The sequence below is a fragment of the Cariama cristata genome, unplaced genomic scaffold (genome assembly GCF_000690535.1).
Source record: "Cariama cristata isolate BGI_N322 unplaced genomic scaffold, ASM69053v1 scaffold1935, whole genome shotgun sequence".
Classification (NCBI taxonomy): domain Eukaryota; kingdom Metazoa; phylum Chordata; class Aves; order Cariamiformes; family Cariamidae; genus Cariama; species Cariama cristata.
Genome location: NW_009619018.1, coordinates 30,673 through 50,941, shown reverse-complemented (window position 1 = coordinate 50,941; position 20,269 = coordinate 30,673). Strand labels below are relative to the sequence as shown.

General features: G+C 41.0%; 1 protein-coding gene across 1 annotated transcript in view; it reads left to right on the top strand.

Annotated features, from left to right (window-relative positions):
- The window catches only part of LOC104162351 (cytoplasmic dynein 1 intermediate chain 1), a gene marked incomplete at its 3' end in the record, with an annotated part of 136,397 nt that overhangs the window by 99,816 nt on the left and 16,312 nt on the right, over nt 1–20,269 (top strand). The window contains exon 9 of the mRNA XM_009701063.1: nt 4,549–4,674. Coding sequence (XP_009699365.1) covers nt 4,549–4,674 — 126 coding nt within the window. The remainder of the gene's footprint in view (nt 1–4,548; nt 4,675–20,269) is intronic.

Genomic DNA, 20,269 nt, shown 5'->3' with positions numbered 1-20,269 from the left:
TAAAAAATAATAATAGTGAGGAATAAAATTTATTTTTCTAATATACTAAAACTCAAAATGTGAAAGTATCTGAACAATTTGAAAAGACTGAGAAGAGGTCTTTTGAAAAATGCTGGGTCCTCTCTTCAAGCGATGAACGAGGAGGCTGCGGCTGGCCAGGGGACATGCTAAAGCAGCGTGCTGGAATGTATCCAATTTCTGTGCACCGCAAAGCATTGTCATATTGCAAAATAAAACTAACGATAGAGCTGCTTAATCTTCCCAAAACCAATACAGCTACATCAGCAAAGCACAGAAACCAGGTTAATTAGTTACTCCATTGGAGAGCTGGGATTAACACACACACACATCATCACAGATCCTGTCAAATTCATTCGGTCCCAGTTTCACTCCAGCCCCCATCATCCTCTCTGCTTTGTCATTTTTAGCCAGTTCCTAGGTTCCAGCCTAGAGCAAAGCAGCTGGTTTCCCTGGGGAGGAAACCAGGGAGACTCTGCTCCAAGGTCCACGATACAGATATAATGAAACTGCTCCAGGGGGACATAGACTTGAAAAATGCAAACACAAGCCAGTCTGCCTAGTTGGCCCCAAACCCAGCCTCAGGCATGCCCTGGTGCACCTGGGGCCCTGATGCAACCTGGTGTGGGTACCAAAGATGCTGTAGATGTGGCTCAGCCCAGTGCTAGCTTAGCCTAATCTTAGCAGTAGCTGCTCTTTCTGCAGCCTGTTAGATGTGCATGGGGACACAGCATATGTTTAAGACCAAGTACATAAATGGTGCATGCAGGCTGGAGAGAGGCAGTGGTCAAGGAGCGCAGTGACTCTCACATCCATCCTTCTCTCCTTCCCCTTGAAATGGCAGCAGGCCTACTTCCATCCCTCCAGGTACTTCTCAGGTGAGGTGGCAGCTGGCCGCACAGAGGACGTGGCAGGCAGCAGGGAGGAGAGGAGTTGGAAGGTCCCACCGAGCGTTGCTGGTCTGGCTGGCTCACCAAGTGTGGTGCACAACAGCCGGTTGCAGAGAGGCTTCTTGTAATATCCACCTCGCTCCCTGTGTGTGAAATTAAGGATTTATCCCTTTGTTTTCATACAAAATATCAGCTTAACAACAGGTATGCACTGGTGTGACGTGGGTGGCCTTTAAGCACATATGGATTTCCACAGAAATCAAATATAAGCCTGAGGAAACACTTATCTTAGGTTGTTCACTTGTTCAGGGGCTGGAAATTACATGAAATTCTTATCTGATATTTTCCTAACAGGCAGCTCTTACTGTATTCCCAGGGCAGCAAGAAAAAAAGCCGCCTCAGAAGAGCACTGCCAAATGTAATTGCTCAGCCCCTGGGGCTTGCCGGCATGTTCTGCTTCCCACCTCTTTGTTCCAGGGTGGCCCCTCCTGCCTTCCCCTCCATTAACTCCTCACGCTCGGCTCCCCGGCACCCCAGCGGGGGCTTCTCCCCCCTGGCGGCTTCTCTGTGCTGGGGGGCTTCTGCGTGCTGCCCTGTGCTAGCTTGGGAGGGGGATTTGCCTCCTCTCTTCCCTGCTTTGAGGTGTATCATGGGGCAGAAGCTGGAGCCGGACGGAGGTATTTCACCTAACCACTAGCTCTGCTTCTTACCCATACTCCAGGACATGGCAGTGTCCAGTATGCCAAAGGATAACTTGAATAATCGTGGGAACTGCAGAACACATTGCTCAATTTTCTGTGATAAAACTGTTGCTGCAAAACAGCCTGGAGGCAAATAGAAGCTTAATCAAACAAAGGACCTTGATGTATTGATTAAACAAGTTATTCTGTTCCCAGTGACATGTAAAACACGGTCCCAAACATGTGGGATCATTCATACCATTAAAGCTAACCCATTAGCGCCTTGATTCTTTTGCAGAGCAAAGGGAAAATGGCTTAGATGCTTCACCAGGGATCTAAGGGAAAGGCCCAACAGACTGAGTGTAAACAGAGAGAGAGAGTGGGATCACCTTGCTCTGTCTGTGAGGAAGTAACTTAGCTCATCTAAAACCAAGAAAACCACAGTCTCAGGGATACTGCTGTGTCTCTCTTGACTCTCAGGCAGCAGCCTCGAATGCTGTTTTCCGCAGCACCATTTCCACATTGTTTTGTTGCAGTCACAAGACAGCTAGGCACTTGGTGAGGACTGAAATTCTGTAAATGCAAGTAGACTGAGTGAAGCAGTAAGTGTGCAAAGCCAACGTGGATTTAGGGTGCTGCACTTAGCTCTGTGGTTTTTTAAGAGTCAAAAAAGCCTCATAATGGTGTTGCCCAGCTAGGTATGACCCCAGCGTCTGTGTAAACTTGAGACTGTATTTCCAGTCAGATGCATAAACCATGATTGGAAAACCAACATATAGGCCAGCAAGATTTGAGTCAGTGTTTGTTTATGGCCAGACGTGCTGCCAACCAGAACACACTCGCTAAACTTTCCAGGAGTGTGAACCAACCCCGAAGTGCCTCTAAATTGGTGCTTTGGACCTGGTCACACTCCCTAACTGGCTGCAGTCATGCCGGCGGAAGAGCTTCTGCCTGCCAAGGTATCTGCCCCTTCACGACTGCTGGCTCAGCAGCTCGCGTGAATGGTACCTAACCTGTTCAGCCAAAACAAGATGCCCTGACAAGGGCCTGCTGTGCACACTGTTTACTTGGACCTGGGCCAGTGTGGGATGAAAAGGTTCAAAGGAGAAGCTGAGCTCACTGTTCAGAACTGGTTGTAATCTCTGTCGTGGAAGAGAGAGAGAGAAGAGGAGGATGAGATGGATGAGAGCAGTGGAAGGCAGGCTGGCACAACTGTGTCCAGAGAGGTCATGTCTCAGGTGTGGAATTAAACCACCCTGAGGTCTCCCTCAGTTCCTGAGGAGGGAGCAGAGGTGGTTGGTCTGCTGCATGTTCTAGATCCCATGCAAATGATTTGGGTGCTCAGTTGCCCTTACAAGTTGTGCCAGCAGCCAGGGTCTGCTGGGATGTAGGTACAGCCCAGTCAGAGCTGCCCCAAAATGAGAAAGAGGTGGCTATGGTGGCCATGTGTCACTGCTGGTTCTCCCACTCGTGGGTCCAGGCTTATTTTGAACGATAACCTTGAATAGAAGAATCACCAGCTCCATGATGTATTATCCATGTAAGCAGACACAGAGTGGGAAAGAACAGCTGCTGATGGAAAAAGTTACAGCTGTGTGCATTATTTCTTCCAAATGGATTTTGAGAGCAGAGAGGTTCAAACCCCAAAAATAATGATATAAAGTGTGGTGGGTTTTTTTTAATTGTTAAAATGCCTGGTGTTGACCAAATTCACAGCTCCCAAAAGCACTGTTGGCAGTTTCTTTGTCCCACTTCCTTTACATCTACCAGCTGCACTGTTCCCCTGTAAAGTGATGAATGGTTTGGCAGGAATTTACCTGGGAAAGATAAAAAGTGACAATGATTTGCAGAGATCATGGAGAAATTTTGAGGGAAGGCATTCCTAGTTTACCAGAGGAGGGTGTGGGTCCTGCAGAGCTTGGGCTGCTGGCTTGTTGGTCTGCAGAAGCCACCTGCTTTTCTCTGGACGTGCCATAAGGTCCACTGCCTTACTTTGACTATTTAGAGGAAAGGACGGAGGCTACAGTGCCTAGTGTCAAACATGTAGGAGTGGAGAACTGGGTGCTATTGTATAGGCAGTAATTGATGCTTTGTGTGCAAATTGTTACTTCTTACATTGTTTTGAAATGATACAAGGTCATCAACAGAATGTGAAAATCTCATTTTTCATGTATTATGTGTGTGTTTATATGTATATAAACAGAGTAAATACATATGTGCGTGTTGCATATCTACTTCTATACAACAGTGGGTAATGGGTGTACAAGAAAATATGGATCTGATTTTAAAGCACTCATTGCATCAATCTTACTGAGTCAGTGGAATTCGAGGTCACCCTGTGCTTTACAAGATGACCTCAGCATCTTGCAAAATTGAGCTTCTGTGAAGAAAATGTTTTGTTTGCTATTTGAATCATCAAGAAGAGCTTTCAAGTTGATTCTACGTGTAAGTGAATAGAAAGAGTGCATAATGAAATAAGAAAGAATAGTTTTCAGGGATGCTGAAAAAACTGAACTTCAGAATACAAGCAAGTCAATGCTATGGTCATAGTGTTTTTATTATCAAAATCAATTAAGACAACAGTTTGTCCCTGAAGAAATGGTTAAGCAAATACGTTAGAATTACTTAAGCTTTCAGATTTTTCCTCTTCCTTGTTTTGCATTCCCTTTATGAATATCCTGCTAGTTGTCTTTTCTCAGAATTACCTGCAGAGAATAACATTGCCTTTGTGATATCTGAGAACAACTGATAGAGAGCAATGAGCAGGGGCTTTAAGGATGTCAGGGACGAGTGAAAAATATAAGACCAAAATGAAGCTGTATACTATGATTGGGCTAGCGTGTGTTATAGTTAAAACCAGATCTTGCACATTTAGTGTAGATTATTTCTGTCTCATCTGATTTTGCATAGGTTCTTCATCATCCCATCTTATTTCATTTGCGTTTTCTTTTTCTTTCTAGTACCCTGAGTTGATGGTTGCATCTTACAACAATAATGAAGATGCTCCACATGAGCCTGATGGGGTAGCCTTGGTATGGAACATGAAGTTCAAGAAAACCACACCGGAATATGTTTTCCATTGTCAGGTAAGACTGAGGAAACCATTAATTTCATGATAGACAAACCAGAGTTTACTACATGGTGCATCTTCCCACTTACTATATGAAGAGGTTGAGGTTAAAACCAGGCATTTTTTGAGAAAGTACAAGTGGCAGTCCAGTGTTTTTAGAAGGCAACCAACCTTCTCAAACAATACTGCAGGCCTGTCAGGGCTGCATGTCATTCTTTGTCTATTTAAAACTCTTCCTAGGAGATTTAGTTTATAAAGCCCTTGCACTTACGAAGTAACTGTGGTGTACCACTTCCTCATCTAGGCAGCAACATATGCTTTCCCACCCACGTTAGCTTCCTCGCATCCTCTGCACTCCGAACTGCCTACCCTTGCCCTGGTTCTGCTCAATATCGTGTTTTGCCTTTAAAATTGGGAAGTACACTTTGCATTTCTGGGCATGCGTCTTTCTTCAGCTTGATAAAACCTGTCTCAATTACAAGGACTACTACACCATTTCCTGTTTGAATGTCCTTAGGTTAGCAAACCAGTGCTTCACTTCAGTCAATGCTACTTTATGACAATGCTCTTTTAGACATTTATGGACAATTCAGAAATAGTTAGGTGTTTTATTTCTGTAGGTCTGTTTACTCTTCTTTTGCCACTGCTTTTGTGTGTGAAATGGCACAGCCTCGCATTGACAGAAATGTTCTGCTCATTGGTTCTGTCTCCATCAAACTATACAAACTGTGGAACAGGGCTTGGGCCAAATTTCCAACCTCTTCATTAATATCCTTCTGTGGTAATTAAATACAGGACAGTGGTATTCAAAAAGCCATATGGAAAAGTTTCAGCAAGTAAAACTTAACAATCAGAGATTAGTAAAATGCAGATTATTCTGCGGTAAAAATAGCTTCTCTTGGAAGGATATGTATTACCTGGCTAATTGTGTAAGCTAAGTGTCATTTTACATTCAGGGACCAAACATCTTTTTGAACTAAGTTTATGTTTGGACTTCGGTACATTATCAGATGTAACATAGTGGGAGGGAGTTGCTGGAATTGAAGTTACTGCTTCAACCCGATTAAGTAACCTTTAATTCTGGGCATGTTTTTCTAATTTGCTATACTGAAAAACAACTTCACAAGGCATCTAGGCCTGCACAGCAAATATGCCATACGGATTTATATACATATATATGTATGTGTGTGTGTGTGTATTACCTTTGAACTTGTATTTTTCTGGATATCATATTCGGCAGACTGATGTGTTCTTTCAGACTGCTTAAGATCTTAGCTCAGATCCCGTGTTCAAATTCTTCTAGGATGTACATGCAGCTTAACATTTTAAATAAAATACTCGAGAAGAGATTGCTCATTGAATTTTCGGGAAGACTAATCCTTAAACTAGATTGATTTTGCAAGATAATAACCAGATTCAGTGTAGCCCTTCTGAGTACACAAAGGAGAGATTGACTACATACAGAACAATGTGCTCCGTTAATTAAAAATTCTATCTAGTTTTAAAAGTAGGTACACTTAAACAAGGGAGGTATGACTCGCTAAATTGGAAGCATTGAGACAGGCTATACTCTCCGTCAGAAAAACACACATAGGACAAAGTGGTGGCCAGAGATTTGGCCTGGCTGAGCCTCTGTCTAATTCTCCTATTAAGTTTTATGTCCCTCTTTTTAGACTGGAACCTTAAAACCTGAGAAATGAGAGGCACATATGGTACTGTGCTTTCACATGCATTCTGGATTCATCATCTTTCAGTTAAATGAAATCATTTCTTCTGTCCATGGGAAATATTTATCTTCTTGGTCAAACTGTCCACAAATAATTCGTGTTACAAGTCCGTTCTGAGTTGGAACCATGTTTGAACCAGCATTATGGGGCTTCTGACATGTGGAATATCTTCTGCATCTCAGATCGGATGGCGTACCCACATGAGATTAAATAGGGAAGCAAAAAGCATGAGACTTGGTCTCTTGAATACAGGTTTTGTTCTAACTGACTCAGATGGAAAATCAGAAAAAAAATTCGCTCAGAGTCTGGAATTCAATTCTGTAGATCATCATGTAATTCTGTTAGTGGAAACCAACTGTGTTATTAGTCAGCCCCATATCATTTATTTTACCATTTTGCAAGAGAAACATTCCCTTATTCAGTCCTGATTCAGTCATTTCTCTAGGTCTTCTGTGAGACAGGCCCAATTTTATTTCTGCAAGGCATGACCTTATAACAGTCCAGCCCAGCAGCTAGAGATGAACACACGCCTTATCATTACAGCTAGGTTGCCGAGATACAACAAACACAGTACTTTGAGCGCATTTTCCCAATAGACACCTCTTTTCCTTTCCAAAGATTTTCTATAAAAACATGGTCTTAATAAATACTATATGGTGCTGACTAATATACCTTTTGCCTTTCAATTTTTGGGCTCACAGAGTAAGATATAAGCAAGTAGAAACTCATTTCAGGTGTGACTGTCAGGGAACTCATGCAAGCAACTCCTGAGAAGCCAAATCAATAAATAGGTTTATGAAGCCTAAGAAGAACTTCTAAGAAATTCCAGCATAGGAGTTCTGATATCATCAATAAAAATAGATAAGTGAAACACCTCTGGATAGCTAATGAGCTAGCTGAACTTCAGCAGATAGAACTTCAGATACCTCTTGTGCACATTTGGTAAATTCTTGAAGCTAGGAACTGTAATGTTTTTCTGTCTTTCCTGGTATATTATACAGATTTAAGTGAGATGATTACCAAGGAATTTCTTAATTTTCTTTACCTCTTTCTATGACTTTTTGTAATCTTACATAGGGTCATTGAAATTGTCACAATCAGAACAACAGACTTTCCTAGTGCCTTTGCTGAAAGCTGCCAGAACCCAGGGGCTTCAACTAAAGTTGTCTGTCAGCCATGGCAGACAATGATGCAAAAATCTACCAATGATGGTGTTTTTTCCTAACTCCAATCAGCAAAACATTTGATTTCAGTCCTCAAATGTCAGGGATGATATATTCTGTAAATAGGAAATTCTTGCCCAATAATTTAAAGTCATATTAGGTTGTTGGCTCATTAATACAGTGTAGGTGGTAGTAAATTTCATAGTTCTACAACATGTTGTGCTACAAATACTAGGTTCAATTTTAGTTAATATGCATTAAAGGAAAAATGACTACTAGTCAAGTGGACTTGTTTACTCTACTCATTAGTTCATGTGAACTGCCATGTAATCTATCAAATCCTTTCTAAACAAAACAGTCCTACTGGCTTCTACTCTCTCCTTCTGTGGAATATTTCTTTTCTTCTACTCATTTTATTTTTGCCCTTTGGTTTTTTTTATATTTCTACTTTATATTTCTACTTTACCCGGTGATGTGCTGACAGTAGTTTAGCTGGGACTCCCACAGATTTTTTCCTCTGTGGCTCATCATGCATCTCTTTACCACAAGGTTAGAAATGGGAAAACAAGGAAGAATGAGGGATCGGGCAATTTGTTCACTTGTTTTCCTACGCAAGCAAAAAAATGTTGTCTCAGAAGCAAAGTCAAAGTGAAAGGTGATACCATTTGCCAAAGGAATGAACGCTCAATGTTTTCTTTAGGTAGTGAGGAATTAATTGAGCATGCAGTTAATACTGCAGAGTGCAGACTGGGAATGTCTTTGTAGGGAAGAGTCAGGGATGTCCTCTTCCCCCATGCTGGAGCATCACAAACTCTCGGTGTAATCCAATGCATTCCAAAGGCAAAACCCAAGCCTTTCAGAAGTACTTTATGAGGCCCTGTGGATGAGTCATTGCTGGTTGGGTTGGTTTGGCAGCATCCAGAGAGGGAATGAATTCCAGCAATGACATGGAAATCACATTGACTCTCCCTTGGTTTGGTGGGAGATTTTTAAGCAGTGGTTCACACTGCTCTCTCAGCTACTGTTGGTCTGTGTTTAGGTGGGGGTGACACAAATGAAAGTAGTATGGTACGGTTATCGATGATAGGAGCTCAATCCTATATCGATTAATGCAATGCATGGGGCTGGCCTTGTATGTGAACATTCTTGTATTATTGATTGATAGAGTAGCATCAACAATATTTCTCAGTCTTATTCTCTTTCTTAGAAGGTGCTTGTATGTCCGTAATGTGTTTTTTCACTGAACAAACAAATAAAAATCTACATTACCCATTAATTATGAGGATTATTTGTAATGCAGTGCCCATTGTTTCTGTACTACTGGTCATCTCTGCCCATAATGTTGTTTCTGTTTCCTGGTGGTCTGATATAAGCCAAAGTGACCTGAAGAAGTATCTGAAACTTTGCACTAACATATCTGGTTGAGTGAGGCAAATGAGAACTCAGACTGCGTTTGCAACAAATTGGCTAGTTGAAGTCTCAGCTATTATACCCTTCCTTTCAGCAAGGCCTGTTAGCATGGGTACAGCACTGCTCTTATACCAGATCTCATAGCTTTTTGTTTAGAGCTGATCTGCAGAGACAGAAGTCACAAGGAAAAGAAATAATCAGTGGATCTAAGGGACTTTAGGATATTACAAACCATTTCCTTTCTTCTGGAACTAAAGAGGGGTTATTAAAGTTGGTTGAGGTATCTGGATCTCAGCTTCAAACATCCATCATTTCAGGAGAGGCAGAGTGGGGGAAGACAGCTAAAGATATCAGTTTCACGCGAATAGACCAAATTGAATGTTACTTTCTGATTTGGAGGACTCTGCATTGTGTTTGGAACATTTGATGAATTCTGCTTTACTACACTCAACCTAATGATAGCAGCAACAAAAAAATTACTACATTGACTGCATTTTGATTTATTATAGGTTATTTCCTGATCTATTAATTTCCTCTTTCTCAACTACGTCTTTTCCAAATGTCTCAAAAGAGCAGTGAGAAGTACAAATCCGACACTTAGAAGTAACTCCATGCAGCATATTTTTAAGGAAGGAGAGCACATGTGAAGTAGCTTTTATTTGAGGAAGCAGTAACCATTTAAGAATTCTTTCAAGGAGTCAGATCAACTTTTAGCATAATCACAAAAAGATTTCAGCAGTATATCACTTTTAATAGCAGCAGCTATTTCTATCCTTTTCCTGAAGTGCCATGCAGTCAGATTTACTTGGTTGGTTCCATCTCTTTACTGAACTGTCAGGTTTTTGTGGGATATGGGACTTGTGTTTTCTATTTTAATTTCAAGAAAAGCTGTCCATGCTTGGAAAATATTGGTGGATTGAGTACAGAAATCAGCCACTCAGCCGCACCACAAAATGTTTAATTCTCCCCTAGCTTTTTTGTAGTGGCTTCTATACGCTACCATTAAGTTACGTGTTTGACCACTCTTCGTTGCTTATCCTGGTGTGGTCTTTCCCTTTTCAACTAAATGGATGGAGTCAGAAATACGTATCTTAGAATTAGATGCACTGAGGTAAGTGAAAGGCTATATTTAGTGGCTGATACTGGCTGGAGTTGCCTTTTTTTTTTCCTGATTTGGTTCCTTTGTTGTTGTCTGCTCTTTCAAAATCAACATAAATTCCTTCAGATGTGCTTTTTGCTCCAGCAGCTTGCCTTCTAAAGGTGCTGAGCACCCAAATCCACGAGACTTGTGTGGGGAGCAGGCTGAGGTAACAGCATGAATGACTAATATCCTCCTTTTCCTCTTGTCTATGAGTTTCTTTCTCTGTGGAAGCCAGACCAGAGTTCAATCCCTCCAGAACTTTAAAAGAAAAGAAGTACTATAACTAGTTTAATTGTCAAGAAAGTATGGTTAGAATACTTGAAAAATAAAGAAAATTTTCTCTGATAATTATATTGGTACTTTTTCACAAAGGCTTCCTCACTTTGTTGCTGCTATCTAAGTTTCAAGTAAGGATTCAGCTCTTCAGAGCCATAGGAGAAACGACAGACCCTAAACTCCTTCCAGGCTTCCCAGAATTTCCTAAGTGAAATCAATCCAAAGAACCAGCAGCATGTCCAGTCCCAGAGCTGACGTGTCTAGTTCCTCAGTTTCTAGGGAGAGAGGGCACCTGTGATTAGTCTTTAAAGTGCTGCAAATCTCAGAGAAGACATATGGCTCTGAGCTGACTGCAAATTTTTTAAAAAAAACCCAAAACCCTCCTTTGGAAGAGAAAGTCTTTTCCAACCTGAATTATCCTGTGACCTAATGATCCTAAACATGAATCAGATTCTGCCTGTTTTCATACTGGTTCTCTGGTAAGTGGACCTCTGAATGTCTGCCTGTGAACATGCTGAGGCAGCTCCCATACTAGGAATGCTCCAGTATCCAGGGACCCAAATTTGTTGCAGAATTTTTGTAACGCATACCAAAATGTTGTAAAATTGAATCAAGTAGGACTTCTTCAGAGATAAAGGGGTTGTTTTGTTTTCATTTCTCTTTTGTTTCCTGCTATGCATCATTGGTAGGATGATCTTGGTGGAGCTGTGTAGAGCTCTGCGGTGCCTGTTCTCTGGGACACTTTGCTGCTAGTACATTTGTGACTACGCGGTCATTTGCACACTGTAGTAATTCATGCAGATGCATAGGTGTGCCATTTTTAATTAAAATTTGGGGGAATTTCTAACTATGCTACTGGAGGAGGAGAACAGTTTCAGCTACGGCTTGTGATACAAGGACATATCCTTCTGTTCTTATTTTAAAACTTTTTTTTCCTCTGTCTGATTGTGTTTATCCAGACTGGAGTGTAGAAACAGAGCATAGTTTGTGCTGGGAGGATTTCAGTAAACAAGACCCCATGTCTTATCTCTTCAGCTTTTGTCTTCCTCCTCTTCTCAGCTGATACCAGTTGTCTTGTTTTGCTCCTCGTATTGGAGTCTACGCCACTTTTAGCCTTTGGTGATTAAAAATAACTGTCATTTGGCCTAAGATTAGTGCTGCAATACTTGTGGAGAGATTGTGTGTGAGTCAGTGGAAGTTACACCCACACATCTGAAGGCTGAATGTAGTATTGGGAAAATGGTTTTTGGTGTCTTAGGCAAGAAGAGAGACCTGTGTGATTTGTAGAGGGGGGCAAAGAGGACCAATATACAAGAGGCAGAATCTCCTGTCTCCTGGATACTATTGAACTCAGAGGCATCAGTGGGGGAGGACAGAAAAAGCACTGAAAATGTGAAAATATATATTCTGTCTTGGGTGCTATAGTGTCTTACCCAGTCCTGAGAAATGCCTCAAGTCCTGCTTTACTGCTGAAATGCCACAGCTGTTAATATCGAATCTGCTAGCATCTGCAGCTTAAGAAAAAGTATGCCATGTTTTCCACATAGCCTTTCAATCCTAAAATCTCTTAAAACTGACTTTATTTCCACACAAAATCAAATCATTATATTTTTCATAGCAAGAGTGGGAGAAGGAAACCTTCTTCCAGGTAATGTCAGAGAGAAAGTAAGCTTCATTAGTTAAACCAAAGGGATGTCAACTCGATTGACAGAGTTGTATGCCTTCCCTTGGGTTTACCTGTATCTTTCCCAGCCCTTAGCAAAGCTGTTTTTTCTATGATGACTTGGATCTATTGCTATCTTGTACAGAACCCTGAAGAGTAACACACCCATCAAAGCCAATGTGTACATTATAACAGCATAATTGTATGTCATATCCAATCAGTCTGTGAAATGACTGCTCATACAAAAGGTGGGTGCAGTTTCCGTATTAGCAATTAACATTCTGAATTACTTGAGGACTGTGTTTATATGTACAAAGCCTGTTAGCAACAGAATGGTCCTTTACTTAAAGCAATGCTTAACGTAGATCATCTTCCTCATTTGAAACTGAGATTTCTGTTACGAATCAAAGAATTAGGAAGTGACAAATTTGCTTGTCTTGGATAGAAAATTTTAGGCAGTTCCTGCTTCTAAACCTTTTTGGAGGGGATAGATTATCATACGCCTAAATGATACGCTGTCACTACTAGTAATAGCATTGTGCTTTTTGTAGGTGTTAAAATAGTGGTTTGTAATGAATCTGTACTTAAAGATGCTGTTTCTCTTCTTAAAGGTCACATAACCTTCTTTTCAGACCAAATATAAAGAATATGTTGGCCCCTCATTACAGCAGGCTTTTTTTTTTTAAAGTTTCTTTCTTTCACTGATAACTTGCATTGGACCTCTCTGAATTACTGGCATCTAATATGCAATAAGCAAATAATGCAATTTGGATAAAACCTAACTTTTGAATTTGTGGAATTAGGCATGCAGTATTTTTAAACTTTAGCTAGCTAAGGAAAAAAAAAAAAGATCTCAGTCAAAAACTATATTTCATAAGAGAAAATTATAGTGATATTAATGGTTTGCCAAAACCTCAAGCAGTGACAAAATCCACAGAGTGTCCTGAAAGAGATGCCTTTGCAAAACCATTCCTTTGCAGATGGCTTAGATTATTGGTGCTTATAAACACATGACATTATTAGTTTAACTCAGAATTTTTAAAAACTCTGTTGATAAAAAATGCAAATTTGTCACACTATCCCAAAATCACAAAGAAGAAAATCACCAAATCCTGCAATTGTTCCTGAGGGTGTTTTATAGTTTAGTAGTTGCTGATTTGGTGACATTCCAACATGACCTAGTGTAAAATATTTTAAGAAAAAGGGAGGGAGAAAGGAAAGGAAAAAAGAACATAACTTTCCTTTGTTGATGTGAACATTATGTTTTATAGTTTTTCGTGTATATCTGAAACTCCCAGTGCTAAAAGGGGTTTGGGTGAACAAGAAATGCAGGATCAGATGTGAAATCAATAAGTCACTGGGATCCTTCCATGGAATTTTTTTCCATAAAGGATATAAAATACCATACAATTCCCTAGCTGCACAGCAAATGATGGATAAACAGCCGTAGGCATGACTTTTCTGTTTGGGTTGTGTAACTGTGCTCAGTGCAAGCTACTTGCAATGGAGAGTACATTTGGTCCAAATTCAAGAAAGTTATTTCACCTCATGATTTTTGTCTCTGTGGGGACTCTATGTGAGGAGTGAAGCCTCTTTCTGTGTTACCTGGCACAAAATATAAAACAGTTACTCTTCTAAAGTGCTGTAAAAGGCCCCAGAAACCAAGGAATCCATCGTTACAGCCTGGGATACAACTGTCCTCTGCCTTAGGTCTAAAATCAAGTTTTCCGCCCTCTGCCCCCGTGGCTGGATGACTGACAAGTACTTCCCTGAAAAGAACTTTTGTATAAGGGCAACATTGATTTAATGATGCTTCCTGCATCAAACACTCCCTGCTTCCTACAAAGGGAAAGCAGAAGCACATGCTGACTGGCTGAGATACTGATACTATCCTTGGAAGACGTTTCCCATGGGGCAGAGAGTCTTCTGGAAAGCGGCAAAAAAGGGAGTCTCCATCAGCCCCCTCAGAGACTGCCCAGTAATTCTTATTGTACGAGCACTACTCTGCATAATGGTATCATATTTGCTGTCACTATAATGATGATTGTAAAAAGTGAGCCTTTGTTAGTAATAAGAGCCCGTATGAAGTCATTCATAGTGTTTTGCGAAAATTTCACAATCCATTATATAACGATAATAACAGAATACGAATGATGACAAATACCATAGATTTAACTTACACAAAGCAGATCTATCTGGTGAAATTTTATTAAAACAGGATTGTCTTTATCATGAAAAGTATCAGAGAAGAAAATCTGAAGTACATTTATTTTAGCATGAGATGACAAGCAAATGTCCTACGTGCAAGAAGCAATATGCTTTTAAAAACTTGTCATATTGGAGAGATCAGAGTGTTTTTATTATTTCTACAACAAAATGTGCCAGGGTGCATTACGATCTATGATCAATTCATTTTGATTGCTCTTATAACATTTAGTATTTTTGTAGCTAAGATAAATATCAATTCCACTTCAGTTCCATATTGTTCATGAACGTACACTGAATCACCAGTCATTTCATGGGGAGAGGAACATGCTTAACACTTGCCGTCTCATGTTTACATCTGTAAATAAATAGACTAAGCCCAATTTGGACTGAGTTGACAATGTGTAGGAATTGTGCAGAACTGGTGTTTGCCATGAGTTGTCTGGGGTAAATCCATTCTTCCTGATAGGACAGTGATGCATTGTAAAATGTCCCATCACTGATGAGAATGGATGACCCAAGCAGGCTGGTTTTTGAGCAAGTTTTTGAGCTGGTTTTTGGTCCTCTGTCAGTCCAGGAGTCAGCAAATGTAAGCTGACATAACTGTGCTGATTTATTGTAACTAAGGCTTTGACCCTGAGACTGGAAAAACACATCTCATTCCTTCCTCCTCTACTACTCATGGGAAAAAATAGCAGAAACAAAACAGCAGAACCTGGCAGGTGAGGATGTGAAATTTCAGGAAACTGAGGTTTGTTTGGAGAAAGGGGGATTACAAATTGGGTCTGCAACAGGAAGTAGTCATCTATTCCTGCGTGGCCTTAGCTGCTCCCTAATGCTGTATGGGTGCAGAGCCAGGCTACTCATATCAGAATTTGTACAGTAATTTACTGTAGGAGACATGAACAGTGCAAAGGCAACCCATGCTCCCGCCCTCATTCTTAAATACAGACTTGCCTGTGGTATCTTCTGTGTTTCCACTAGATAGCTGTTTATCTGTGCCTCTCAGTCTCTCAATCCTCATATCTATGTGCAATGTTTAATTAATTTTCAATTATTTCCAATTATGTAGTGACATTACTTACAAATGATACATCAGTGAAAGTGATGGATTTGGGCAAATATAATAGCCTGTCAGTCTTCACTAGAAGCTACAATTAAATCAAAAAGATAAGAAAAGATTACTGTAATTATTTTGACAGTGAACTGATAGAAGTTTGTCCAAGTGACACAGACTACAGAGTACAAAATGCCAATTGCTTAGAAACAAGTAAAATAAGATACAGTGTTGTCCCTTTGCTCCCTAGCCTTAACCTGGAAAACCAAATGACCTATCTCCAGGATCCAGCAGAGCTCCATACGGTCAGACTTGTAGGGTCTTTGACAAGTAAAGAGGCATCCAATAAGTAGAGATTCATTCAGTTCTGGGCTCCCCAGTGCAAGAGAGACTTGGACATACTGGAGCGAGTCCAGCAAAGGGCCTCTAAGGTGATTTAGGGACCAGATCATCTCTCATATGAGGAGAGACTGAGAGAGCTGGGACTGCCTAGAGTCCTGGAGAAGCCTGGAGAAGAGAAGGCTCAGGGGGATCTTATCAATGTGTATACATATCTGATGGGGGAGTAAAAAGGAGGGAGCCAGGCTCTTCTCAGTGGCACCCAGTGACAAGACAAGAATCAATGGGCACAAATTGAAATACAGGAAAGTTGCATTTAAACATAAGAAAAAAACTCTTTTACTGTGAGGGTGACTGACTACTGGCACAGATTGCCCAAAGTGTTCATGGGGTCTCCATCCATGCAGATACTCAAAACCCAACTACACAGTCTTGAGCAATCTGCTCAGCTGACCCTGCTCTGAGCAAGGGGTTAGACTAGAGCATCTCCAGATGTGCCATCCAGCCTTGGCAATTGAGTAAGTCTGTCTCTGACACTTCATACTCCTTTTCCGTACCTTGTCTCTGAGGTCATGCAGAAGTCAGCTGGGCCATGACTCTCTCTAATTCTACAGAGTTTTCCCGCAACCAGCTGAACATCAGGGCATCCTTCCTTCCTTCCTGAAAGGAGATAACTGGCTCTCACAAGTCCTGAATCAAGAAATTGCCTGTTTAGGAAAGCACTTACCAATTTGCTTGGCTGTGAGCAGGTTTTTAAGTCATTGAAGTCATGGGGAACTTAGAAGAACTAACTACAATTAAGTTCATGGAATTCTGATAAAAGATGGACTTAAGTATATAGATAAGTTCTTTCTTCAGCTTTGGGGAACTGCTGCTGTAGAAACCACCAAACTACCACCACAACTCAAGAACAATTCGTGTTTCTATTCCTGTTCTCCAAGTCTGGAATTTGCTGTCTCTGTGTGCTCTGTACAGCCCAACTCTGACATTTCCAGAACTTGCCATCAAGTGATCATCTGCTGTGCTTTCTCTGTGAGGAGAAGAGTCCAGGACACCAAGATGCCAGGCAAGCCTAGCCCATACCTCACTCTCTGAGGGTTCTTTTCTACTTTTGCATAGTGCTATATGGGGACCACCCTGGCTAGGGGGTCTTCAGCCTCGCTCCTGAGTCCAGGTCGTGGTTCCAGCAGAAAGCAGACTCTGCCTGGAGAAGAGGTGTGCAGCAACAAGAAGCTTTAAGTCCTTAGACCAATGGCTGGGGCACTTTATGAGCATGGGGCTGAGCTGCCAAGACTGTATCATATTCTACATTAGATAATATCAGAGAATATGCAGAAGTAATTCAGGAAAAGTGACCAGAACTCCTGGACTTATCCCTCCCAGCCAGATTCCCCAGGCATTTGCTAGATAGAGGTGGCTTCACTTTCATAGATGCTTTTGCCTGGAGTTGCCTAACTGCAACACTTAAGAGAGGGCTTTGGTTTGTGTAATATTTTGAGTATCTGCTTCTCAAGATCTATATTTCATTTTGTGGTGCTTAAAATATTCCCCTCCAAAAAAACCCCTGTAGGAATGCAAAGCGATACGATGAAGAATATATTGACCAAAACAGGCTAAACTGAACTCTTCCTCTTTTATTTTACTATTGACTCTGATCTTGTTATCTTTATTCTGCCATCCATGTGCTTGGATAATAATGCATGGAAATGTAAACAGTACCATAAGGCTATGCAAACAGAGGTGGCTTTTGAAAACTTGTCCTATACTAAACACTCTGCCTCTTTCAGGTCCTTCTGGCACCAAATGCTTCAATCTCTGCCCTGTTCACCAAAAATAGTGCTAATGAGAAAGAAAAAGGATTAGGGAAGCATCAGTTATCATTCTTTATTATATTATCAGCAGGTACTTACAGTAGATTTAATATATACACAGCAGATCATGCATATGATGTAGTTTTCAAGACTTGGTGCATAGCATTAGGGGTATTTGCTACAGCAGTTGTTGGTGTCTTAGTTTAACTGTCCCTAAAATTCTGTAAAGACTGTCATTAAGCATATTTATTTAGTCTGTAGGGAATGGAGAATTAAGCATTTCAATGGAGCTGAAAAGTTGAATGTGAAATCTTTTGTTTCTCTTCAGTTACTATCCCTTCATGAATTACTGGAGACCATTCATTGTAACGTATCTTACTGATTTTCTGAGACCAGATGAAACCCAAAAACATCTAAGCTAACATGCAGATTGCATGACCACTTCCACGGGAGGTTGGTCACACTACAGCAAGATGGAGGTCATGAACTGGTTGAGGTTCTTTATTTGGGGTAGCTCTCTGTTAAACAGCCTTTAATATTCAAGGTCCAGTCCAATAAGCCCTTTCCTGACCAAAAAAAAAAAAAAAAAAGGTAACAATTGCAACCTGATGCTACTTACTGTTGAAAAGAAAACTGTATACATTCTCCATAGCAAAGCATATGCAAGCTGAAAATAAAAGATTTGCATCTTGCTCTGAATTAGCAATGAAATACAGTTGGGAATTGATTGATGCTGAATCTGAATTTTGGCTGCTGGCAGACCAAAACTCTTAAGACATTAATTTATGTTCCGATGATTTTGAGCTAGATTTACAAATGTGGTTAGGTGCCTAAAGATCAAGAGAAAGGCAGGGAATGGGATTTGCCAGTGCACTTTGCAGCACCTAAATGCCTTTTTTTCACCAACCAGCTGGTGTATGGATAGACACCTTTTGTGTTTGATATGCTTTTTAAAACAGAAGTCAAAGTGACTAAATATAAATGTGTGCAGAATGTTAAGGAGGTTTCATCACTAGAAAATTATTCAGACTGCAATTCACCAAAGATTTTAACTTCTAAAATCTCTTGGAATCTCCCTCTGTATGAAAACAGCAACCACTAGTTAACAGAATTAAAAGTGTCAGTAGAAACACACCAGACAACTTCTGTTTTGTCATGTCCCATTTAAGCGATGACTGATTTCTAAAGGATTTCTGGTAGCTGATAGGGACATTCTGCCACCAGCTCTGTATTTTCAGAAAGCAACTGAACACTCTTCATTTTAAGAACTGCTTCTTACCTAATGGCATTTCTGACTACTGCACCAAGTAAATTTTTCATGTAATGTTATTATTTGGTCAGTTCTAGAGGCCTCTACCATGCTGAGATGCCTCTGAAAGAAATTTGTTACAAACCCATCGTAACAAAGAAGTCCCAAAGAACTTGCAGCTCTGGTTGTGGGTGGTGGCAGGCAGTGACACCATTACCCATGCCCTGAGCTGGTTGCGTGTGTAGCAGCTCTGGTCCAGAAGCCCTTGGCTAGTACTGTGCTGAAACTAGTCAGCCCTGCAGCGTGCAAGCCGAATGCCAGAGCACCATGCTCAAACTGACACCTACCATCTGCTCCAAATTCTGACCAGCCTGTGGGATGAGCAGGGATGCCAGAAGGTGTCTGCGCTCCACCCACAGACACATGCCCTCAGGCTCCAGGTCTGCAAGGGTGGTGCAGACCTGTCACTTCAGACTTGTGAATAATTTAATCAAACAATTAAGAGTGGTCTTGTATAACTGTTAGAGTATCATGACCTAAATAACACAGACAAACTGAGGAAGTGCTTGCTTCTCCAACATGCAGGCAGACGGACATTAAGGATTTGACCCTGCAATGTGATAAGCAGCCAGGTCCTAATCAGAGAAAACAGACAAATTCGTGTACTTAGCATGTAAACAGCTTGAAAACTTGATTCTGATGTGCTGTTGTTATGAAATGGGTCCTTATTTCTCCAGGCTTTAATTCTCTCATCATCAGTCGAACAAAGAAAGTATGATAGCCAGTAAAGGCCGTATTCTCAGGCTTGCACGTATGTGTAGTAATTCAGGGTTACCAAATTGGTTGTTGCAGTGATGGATAAAGGCAGGCAGGATCTCCCTGTATTGCATTTGAGAAGCACCATATTTATCTGCTTCTGCGATACAGCAAGCAGTTTTGCTGCTTCTCTGAGTCATCTCACCACCATAAAATGAATAACATTAGCAACTGCACTTTCCAAAAGGGCTGAAGTGCAGATTCCCTCTTGGCAAGACAGCTTGTGGACTTTCTTCTGATGATTTTATTCTTTGAGTTACACGGGTGGAACCTGCAGTTTCAGAGGTGAAAGTAGAAAGCTTCAGCTTCCTGCCTCGCGTAAAATGAAGGCATGAAGCTGGATATTGCCTTTCTGCAGACTTGGGCAGAATGCTCTGATTCTGCTGCAATGCTCAGATGTCAGCACTGAGGTTAGATGTCAGAGTTACCTACCCTGTAAACTCAGCTAAGAAAGAGCTGCGTTTCCTGACATACTCTTTTCCTTCTTTTTAAGGACTTAGTACTTTTTCAATAAAAATAAATTTAATTTGTGGCTACATTTCAGCTGCGTTGGTTTGATGGTATAAGTGGAGCAATACCAGCTTTGGATTTAGAGCAGTCGTGTGGCTGAGTCTCTCTGTGCAGCTTTCATGTGGTCGGGTGAGACATTCTTAGAATCCCCAAACATTTTTGAAGATCCTAAACTGGAGACATTCACAATTCTTCCCTCCCTTTCTACCATTAATCCTTCATGTTTTAACAAGCACTGAAGTTA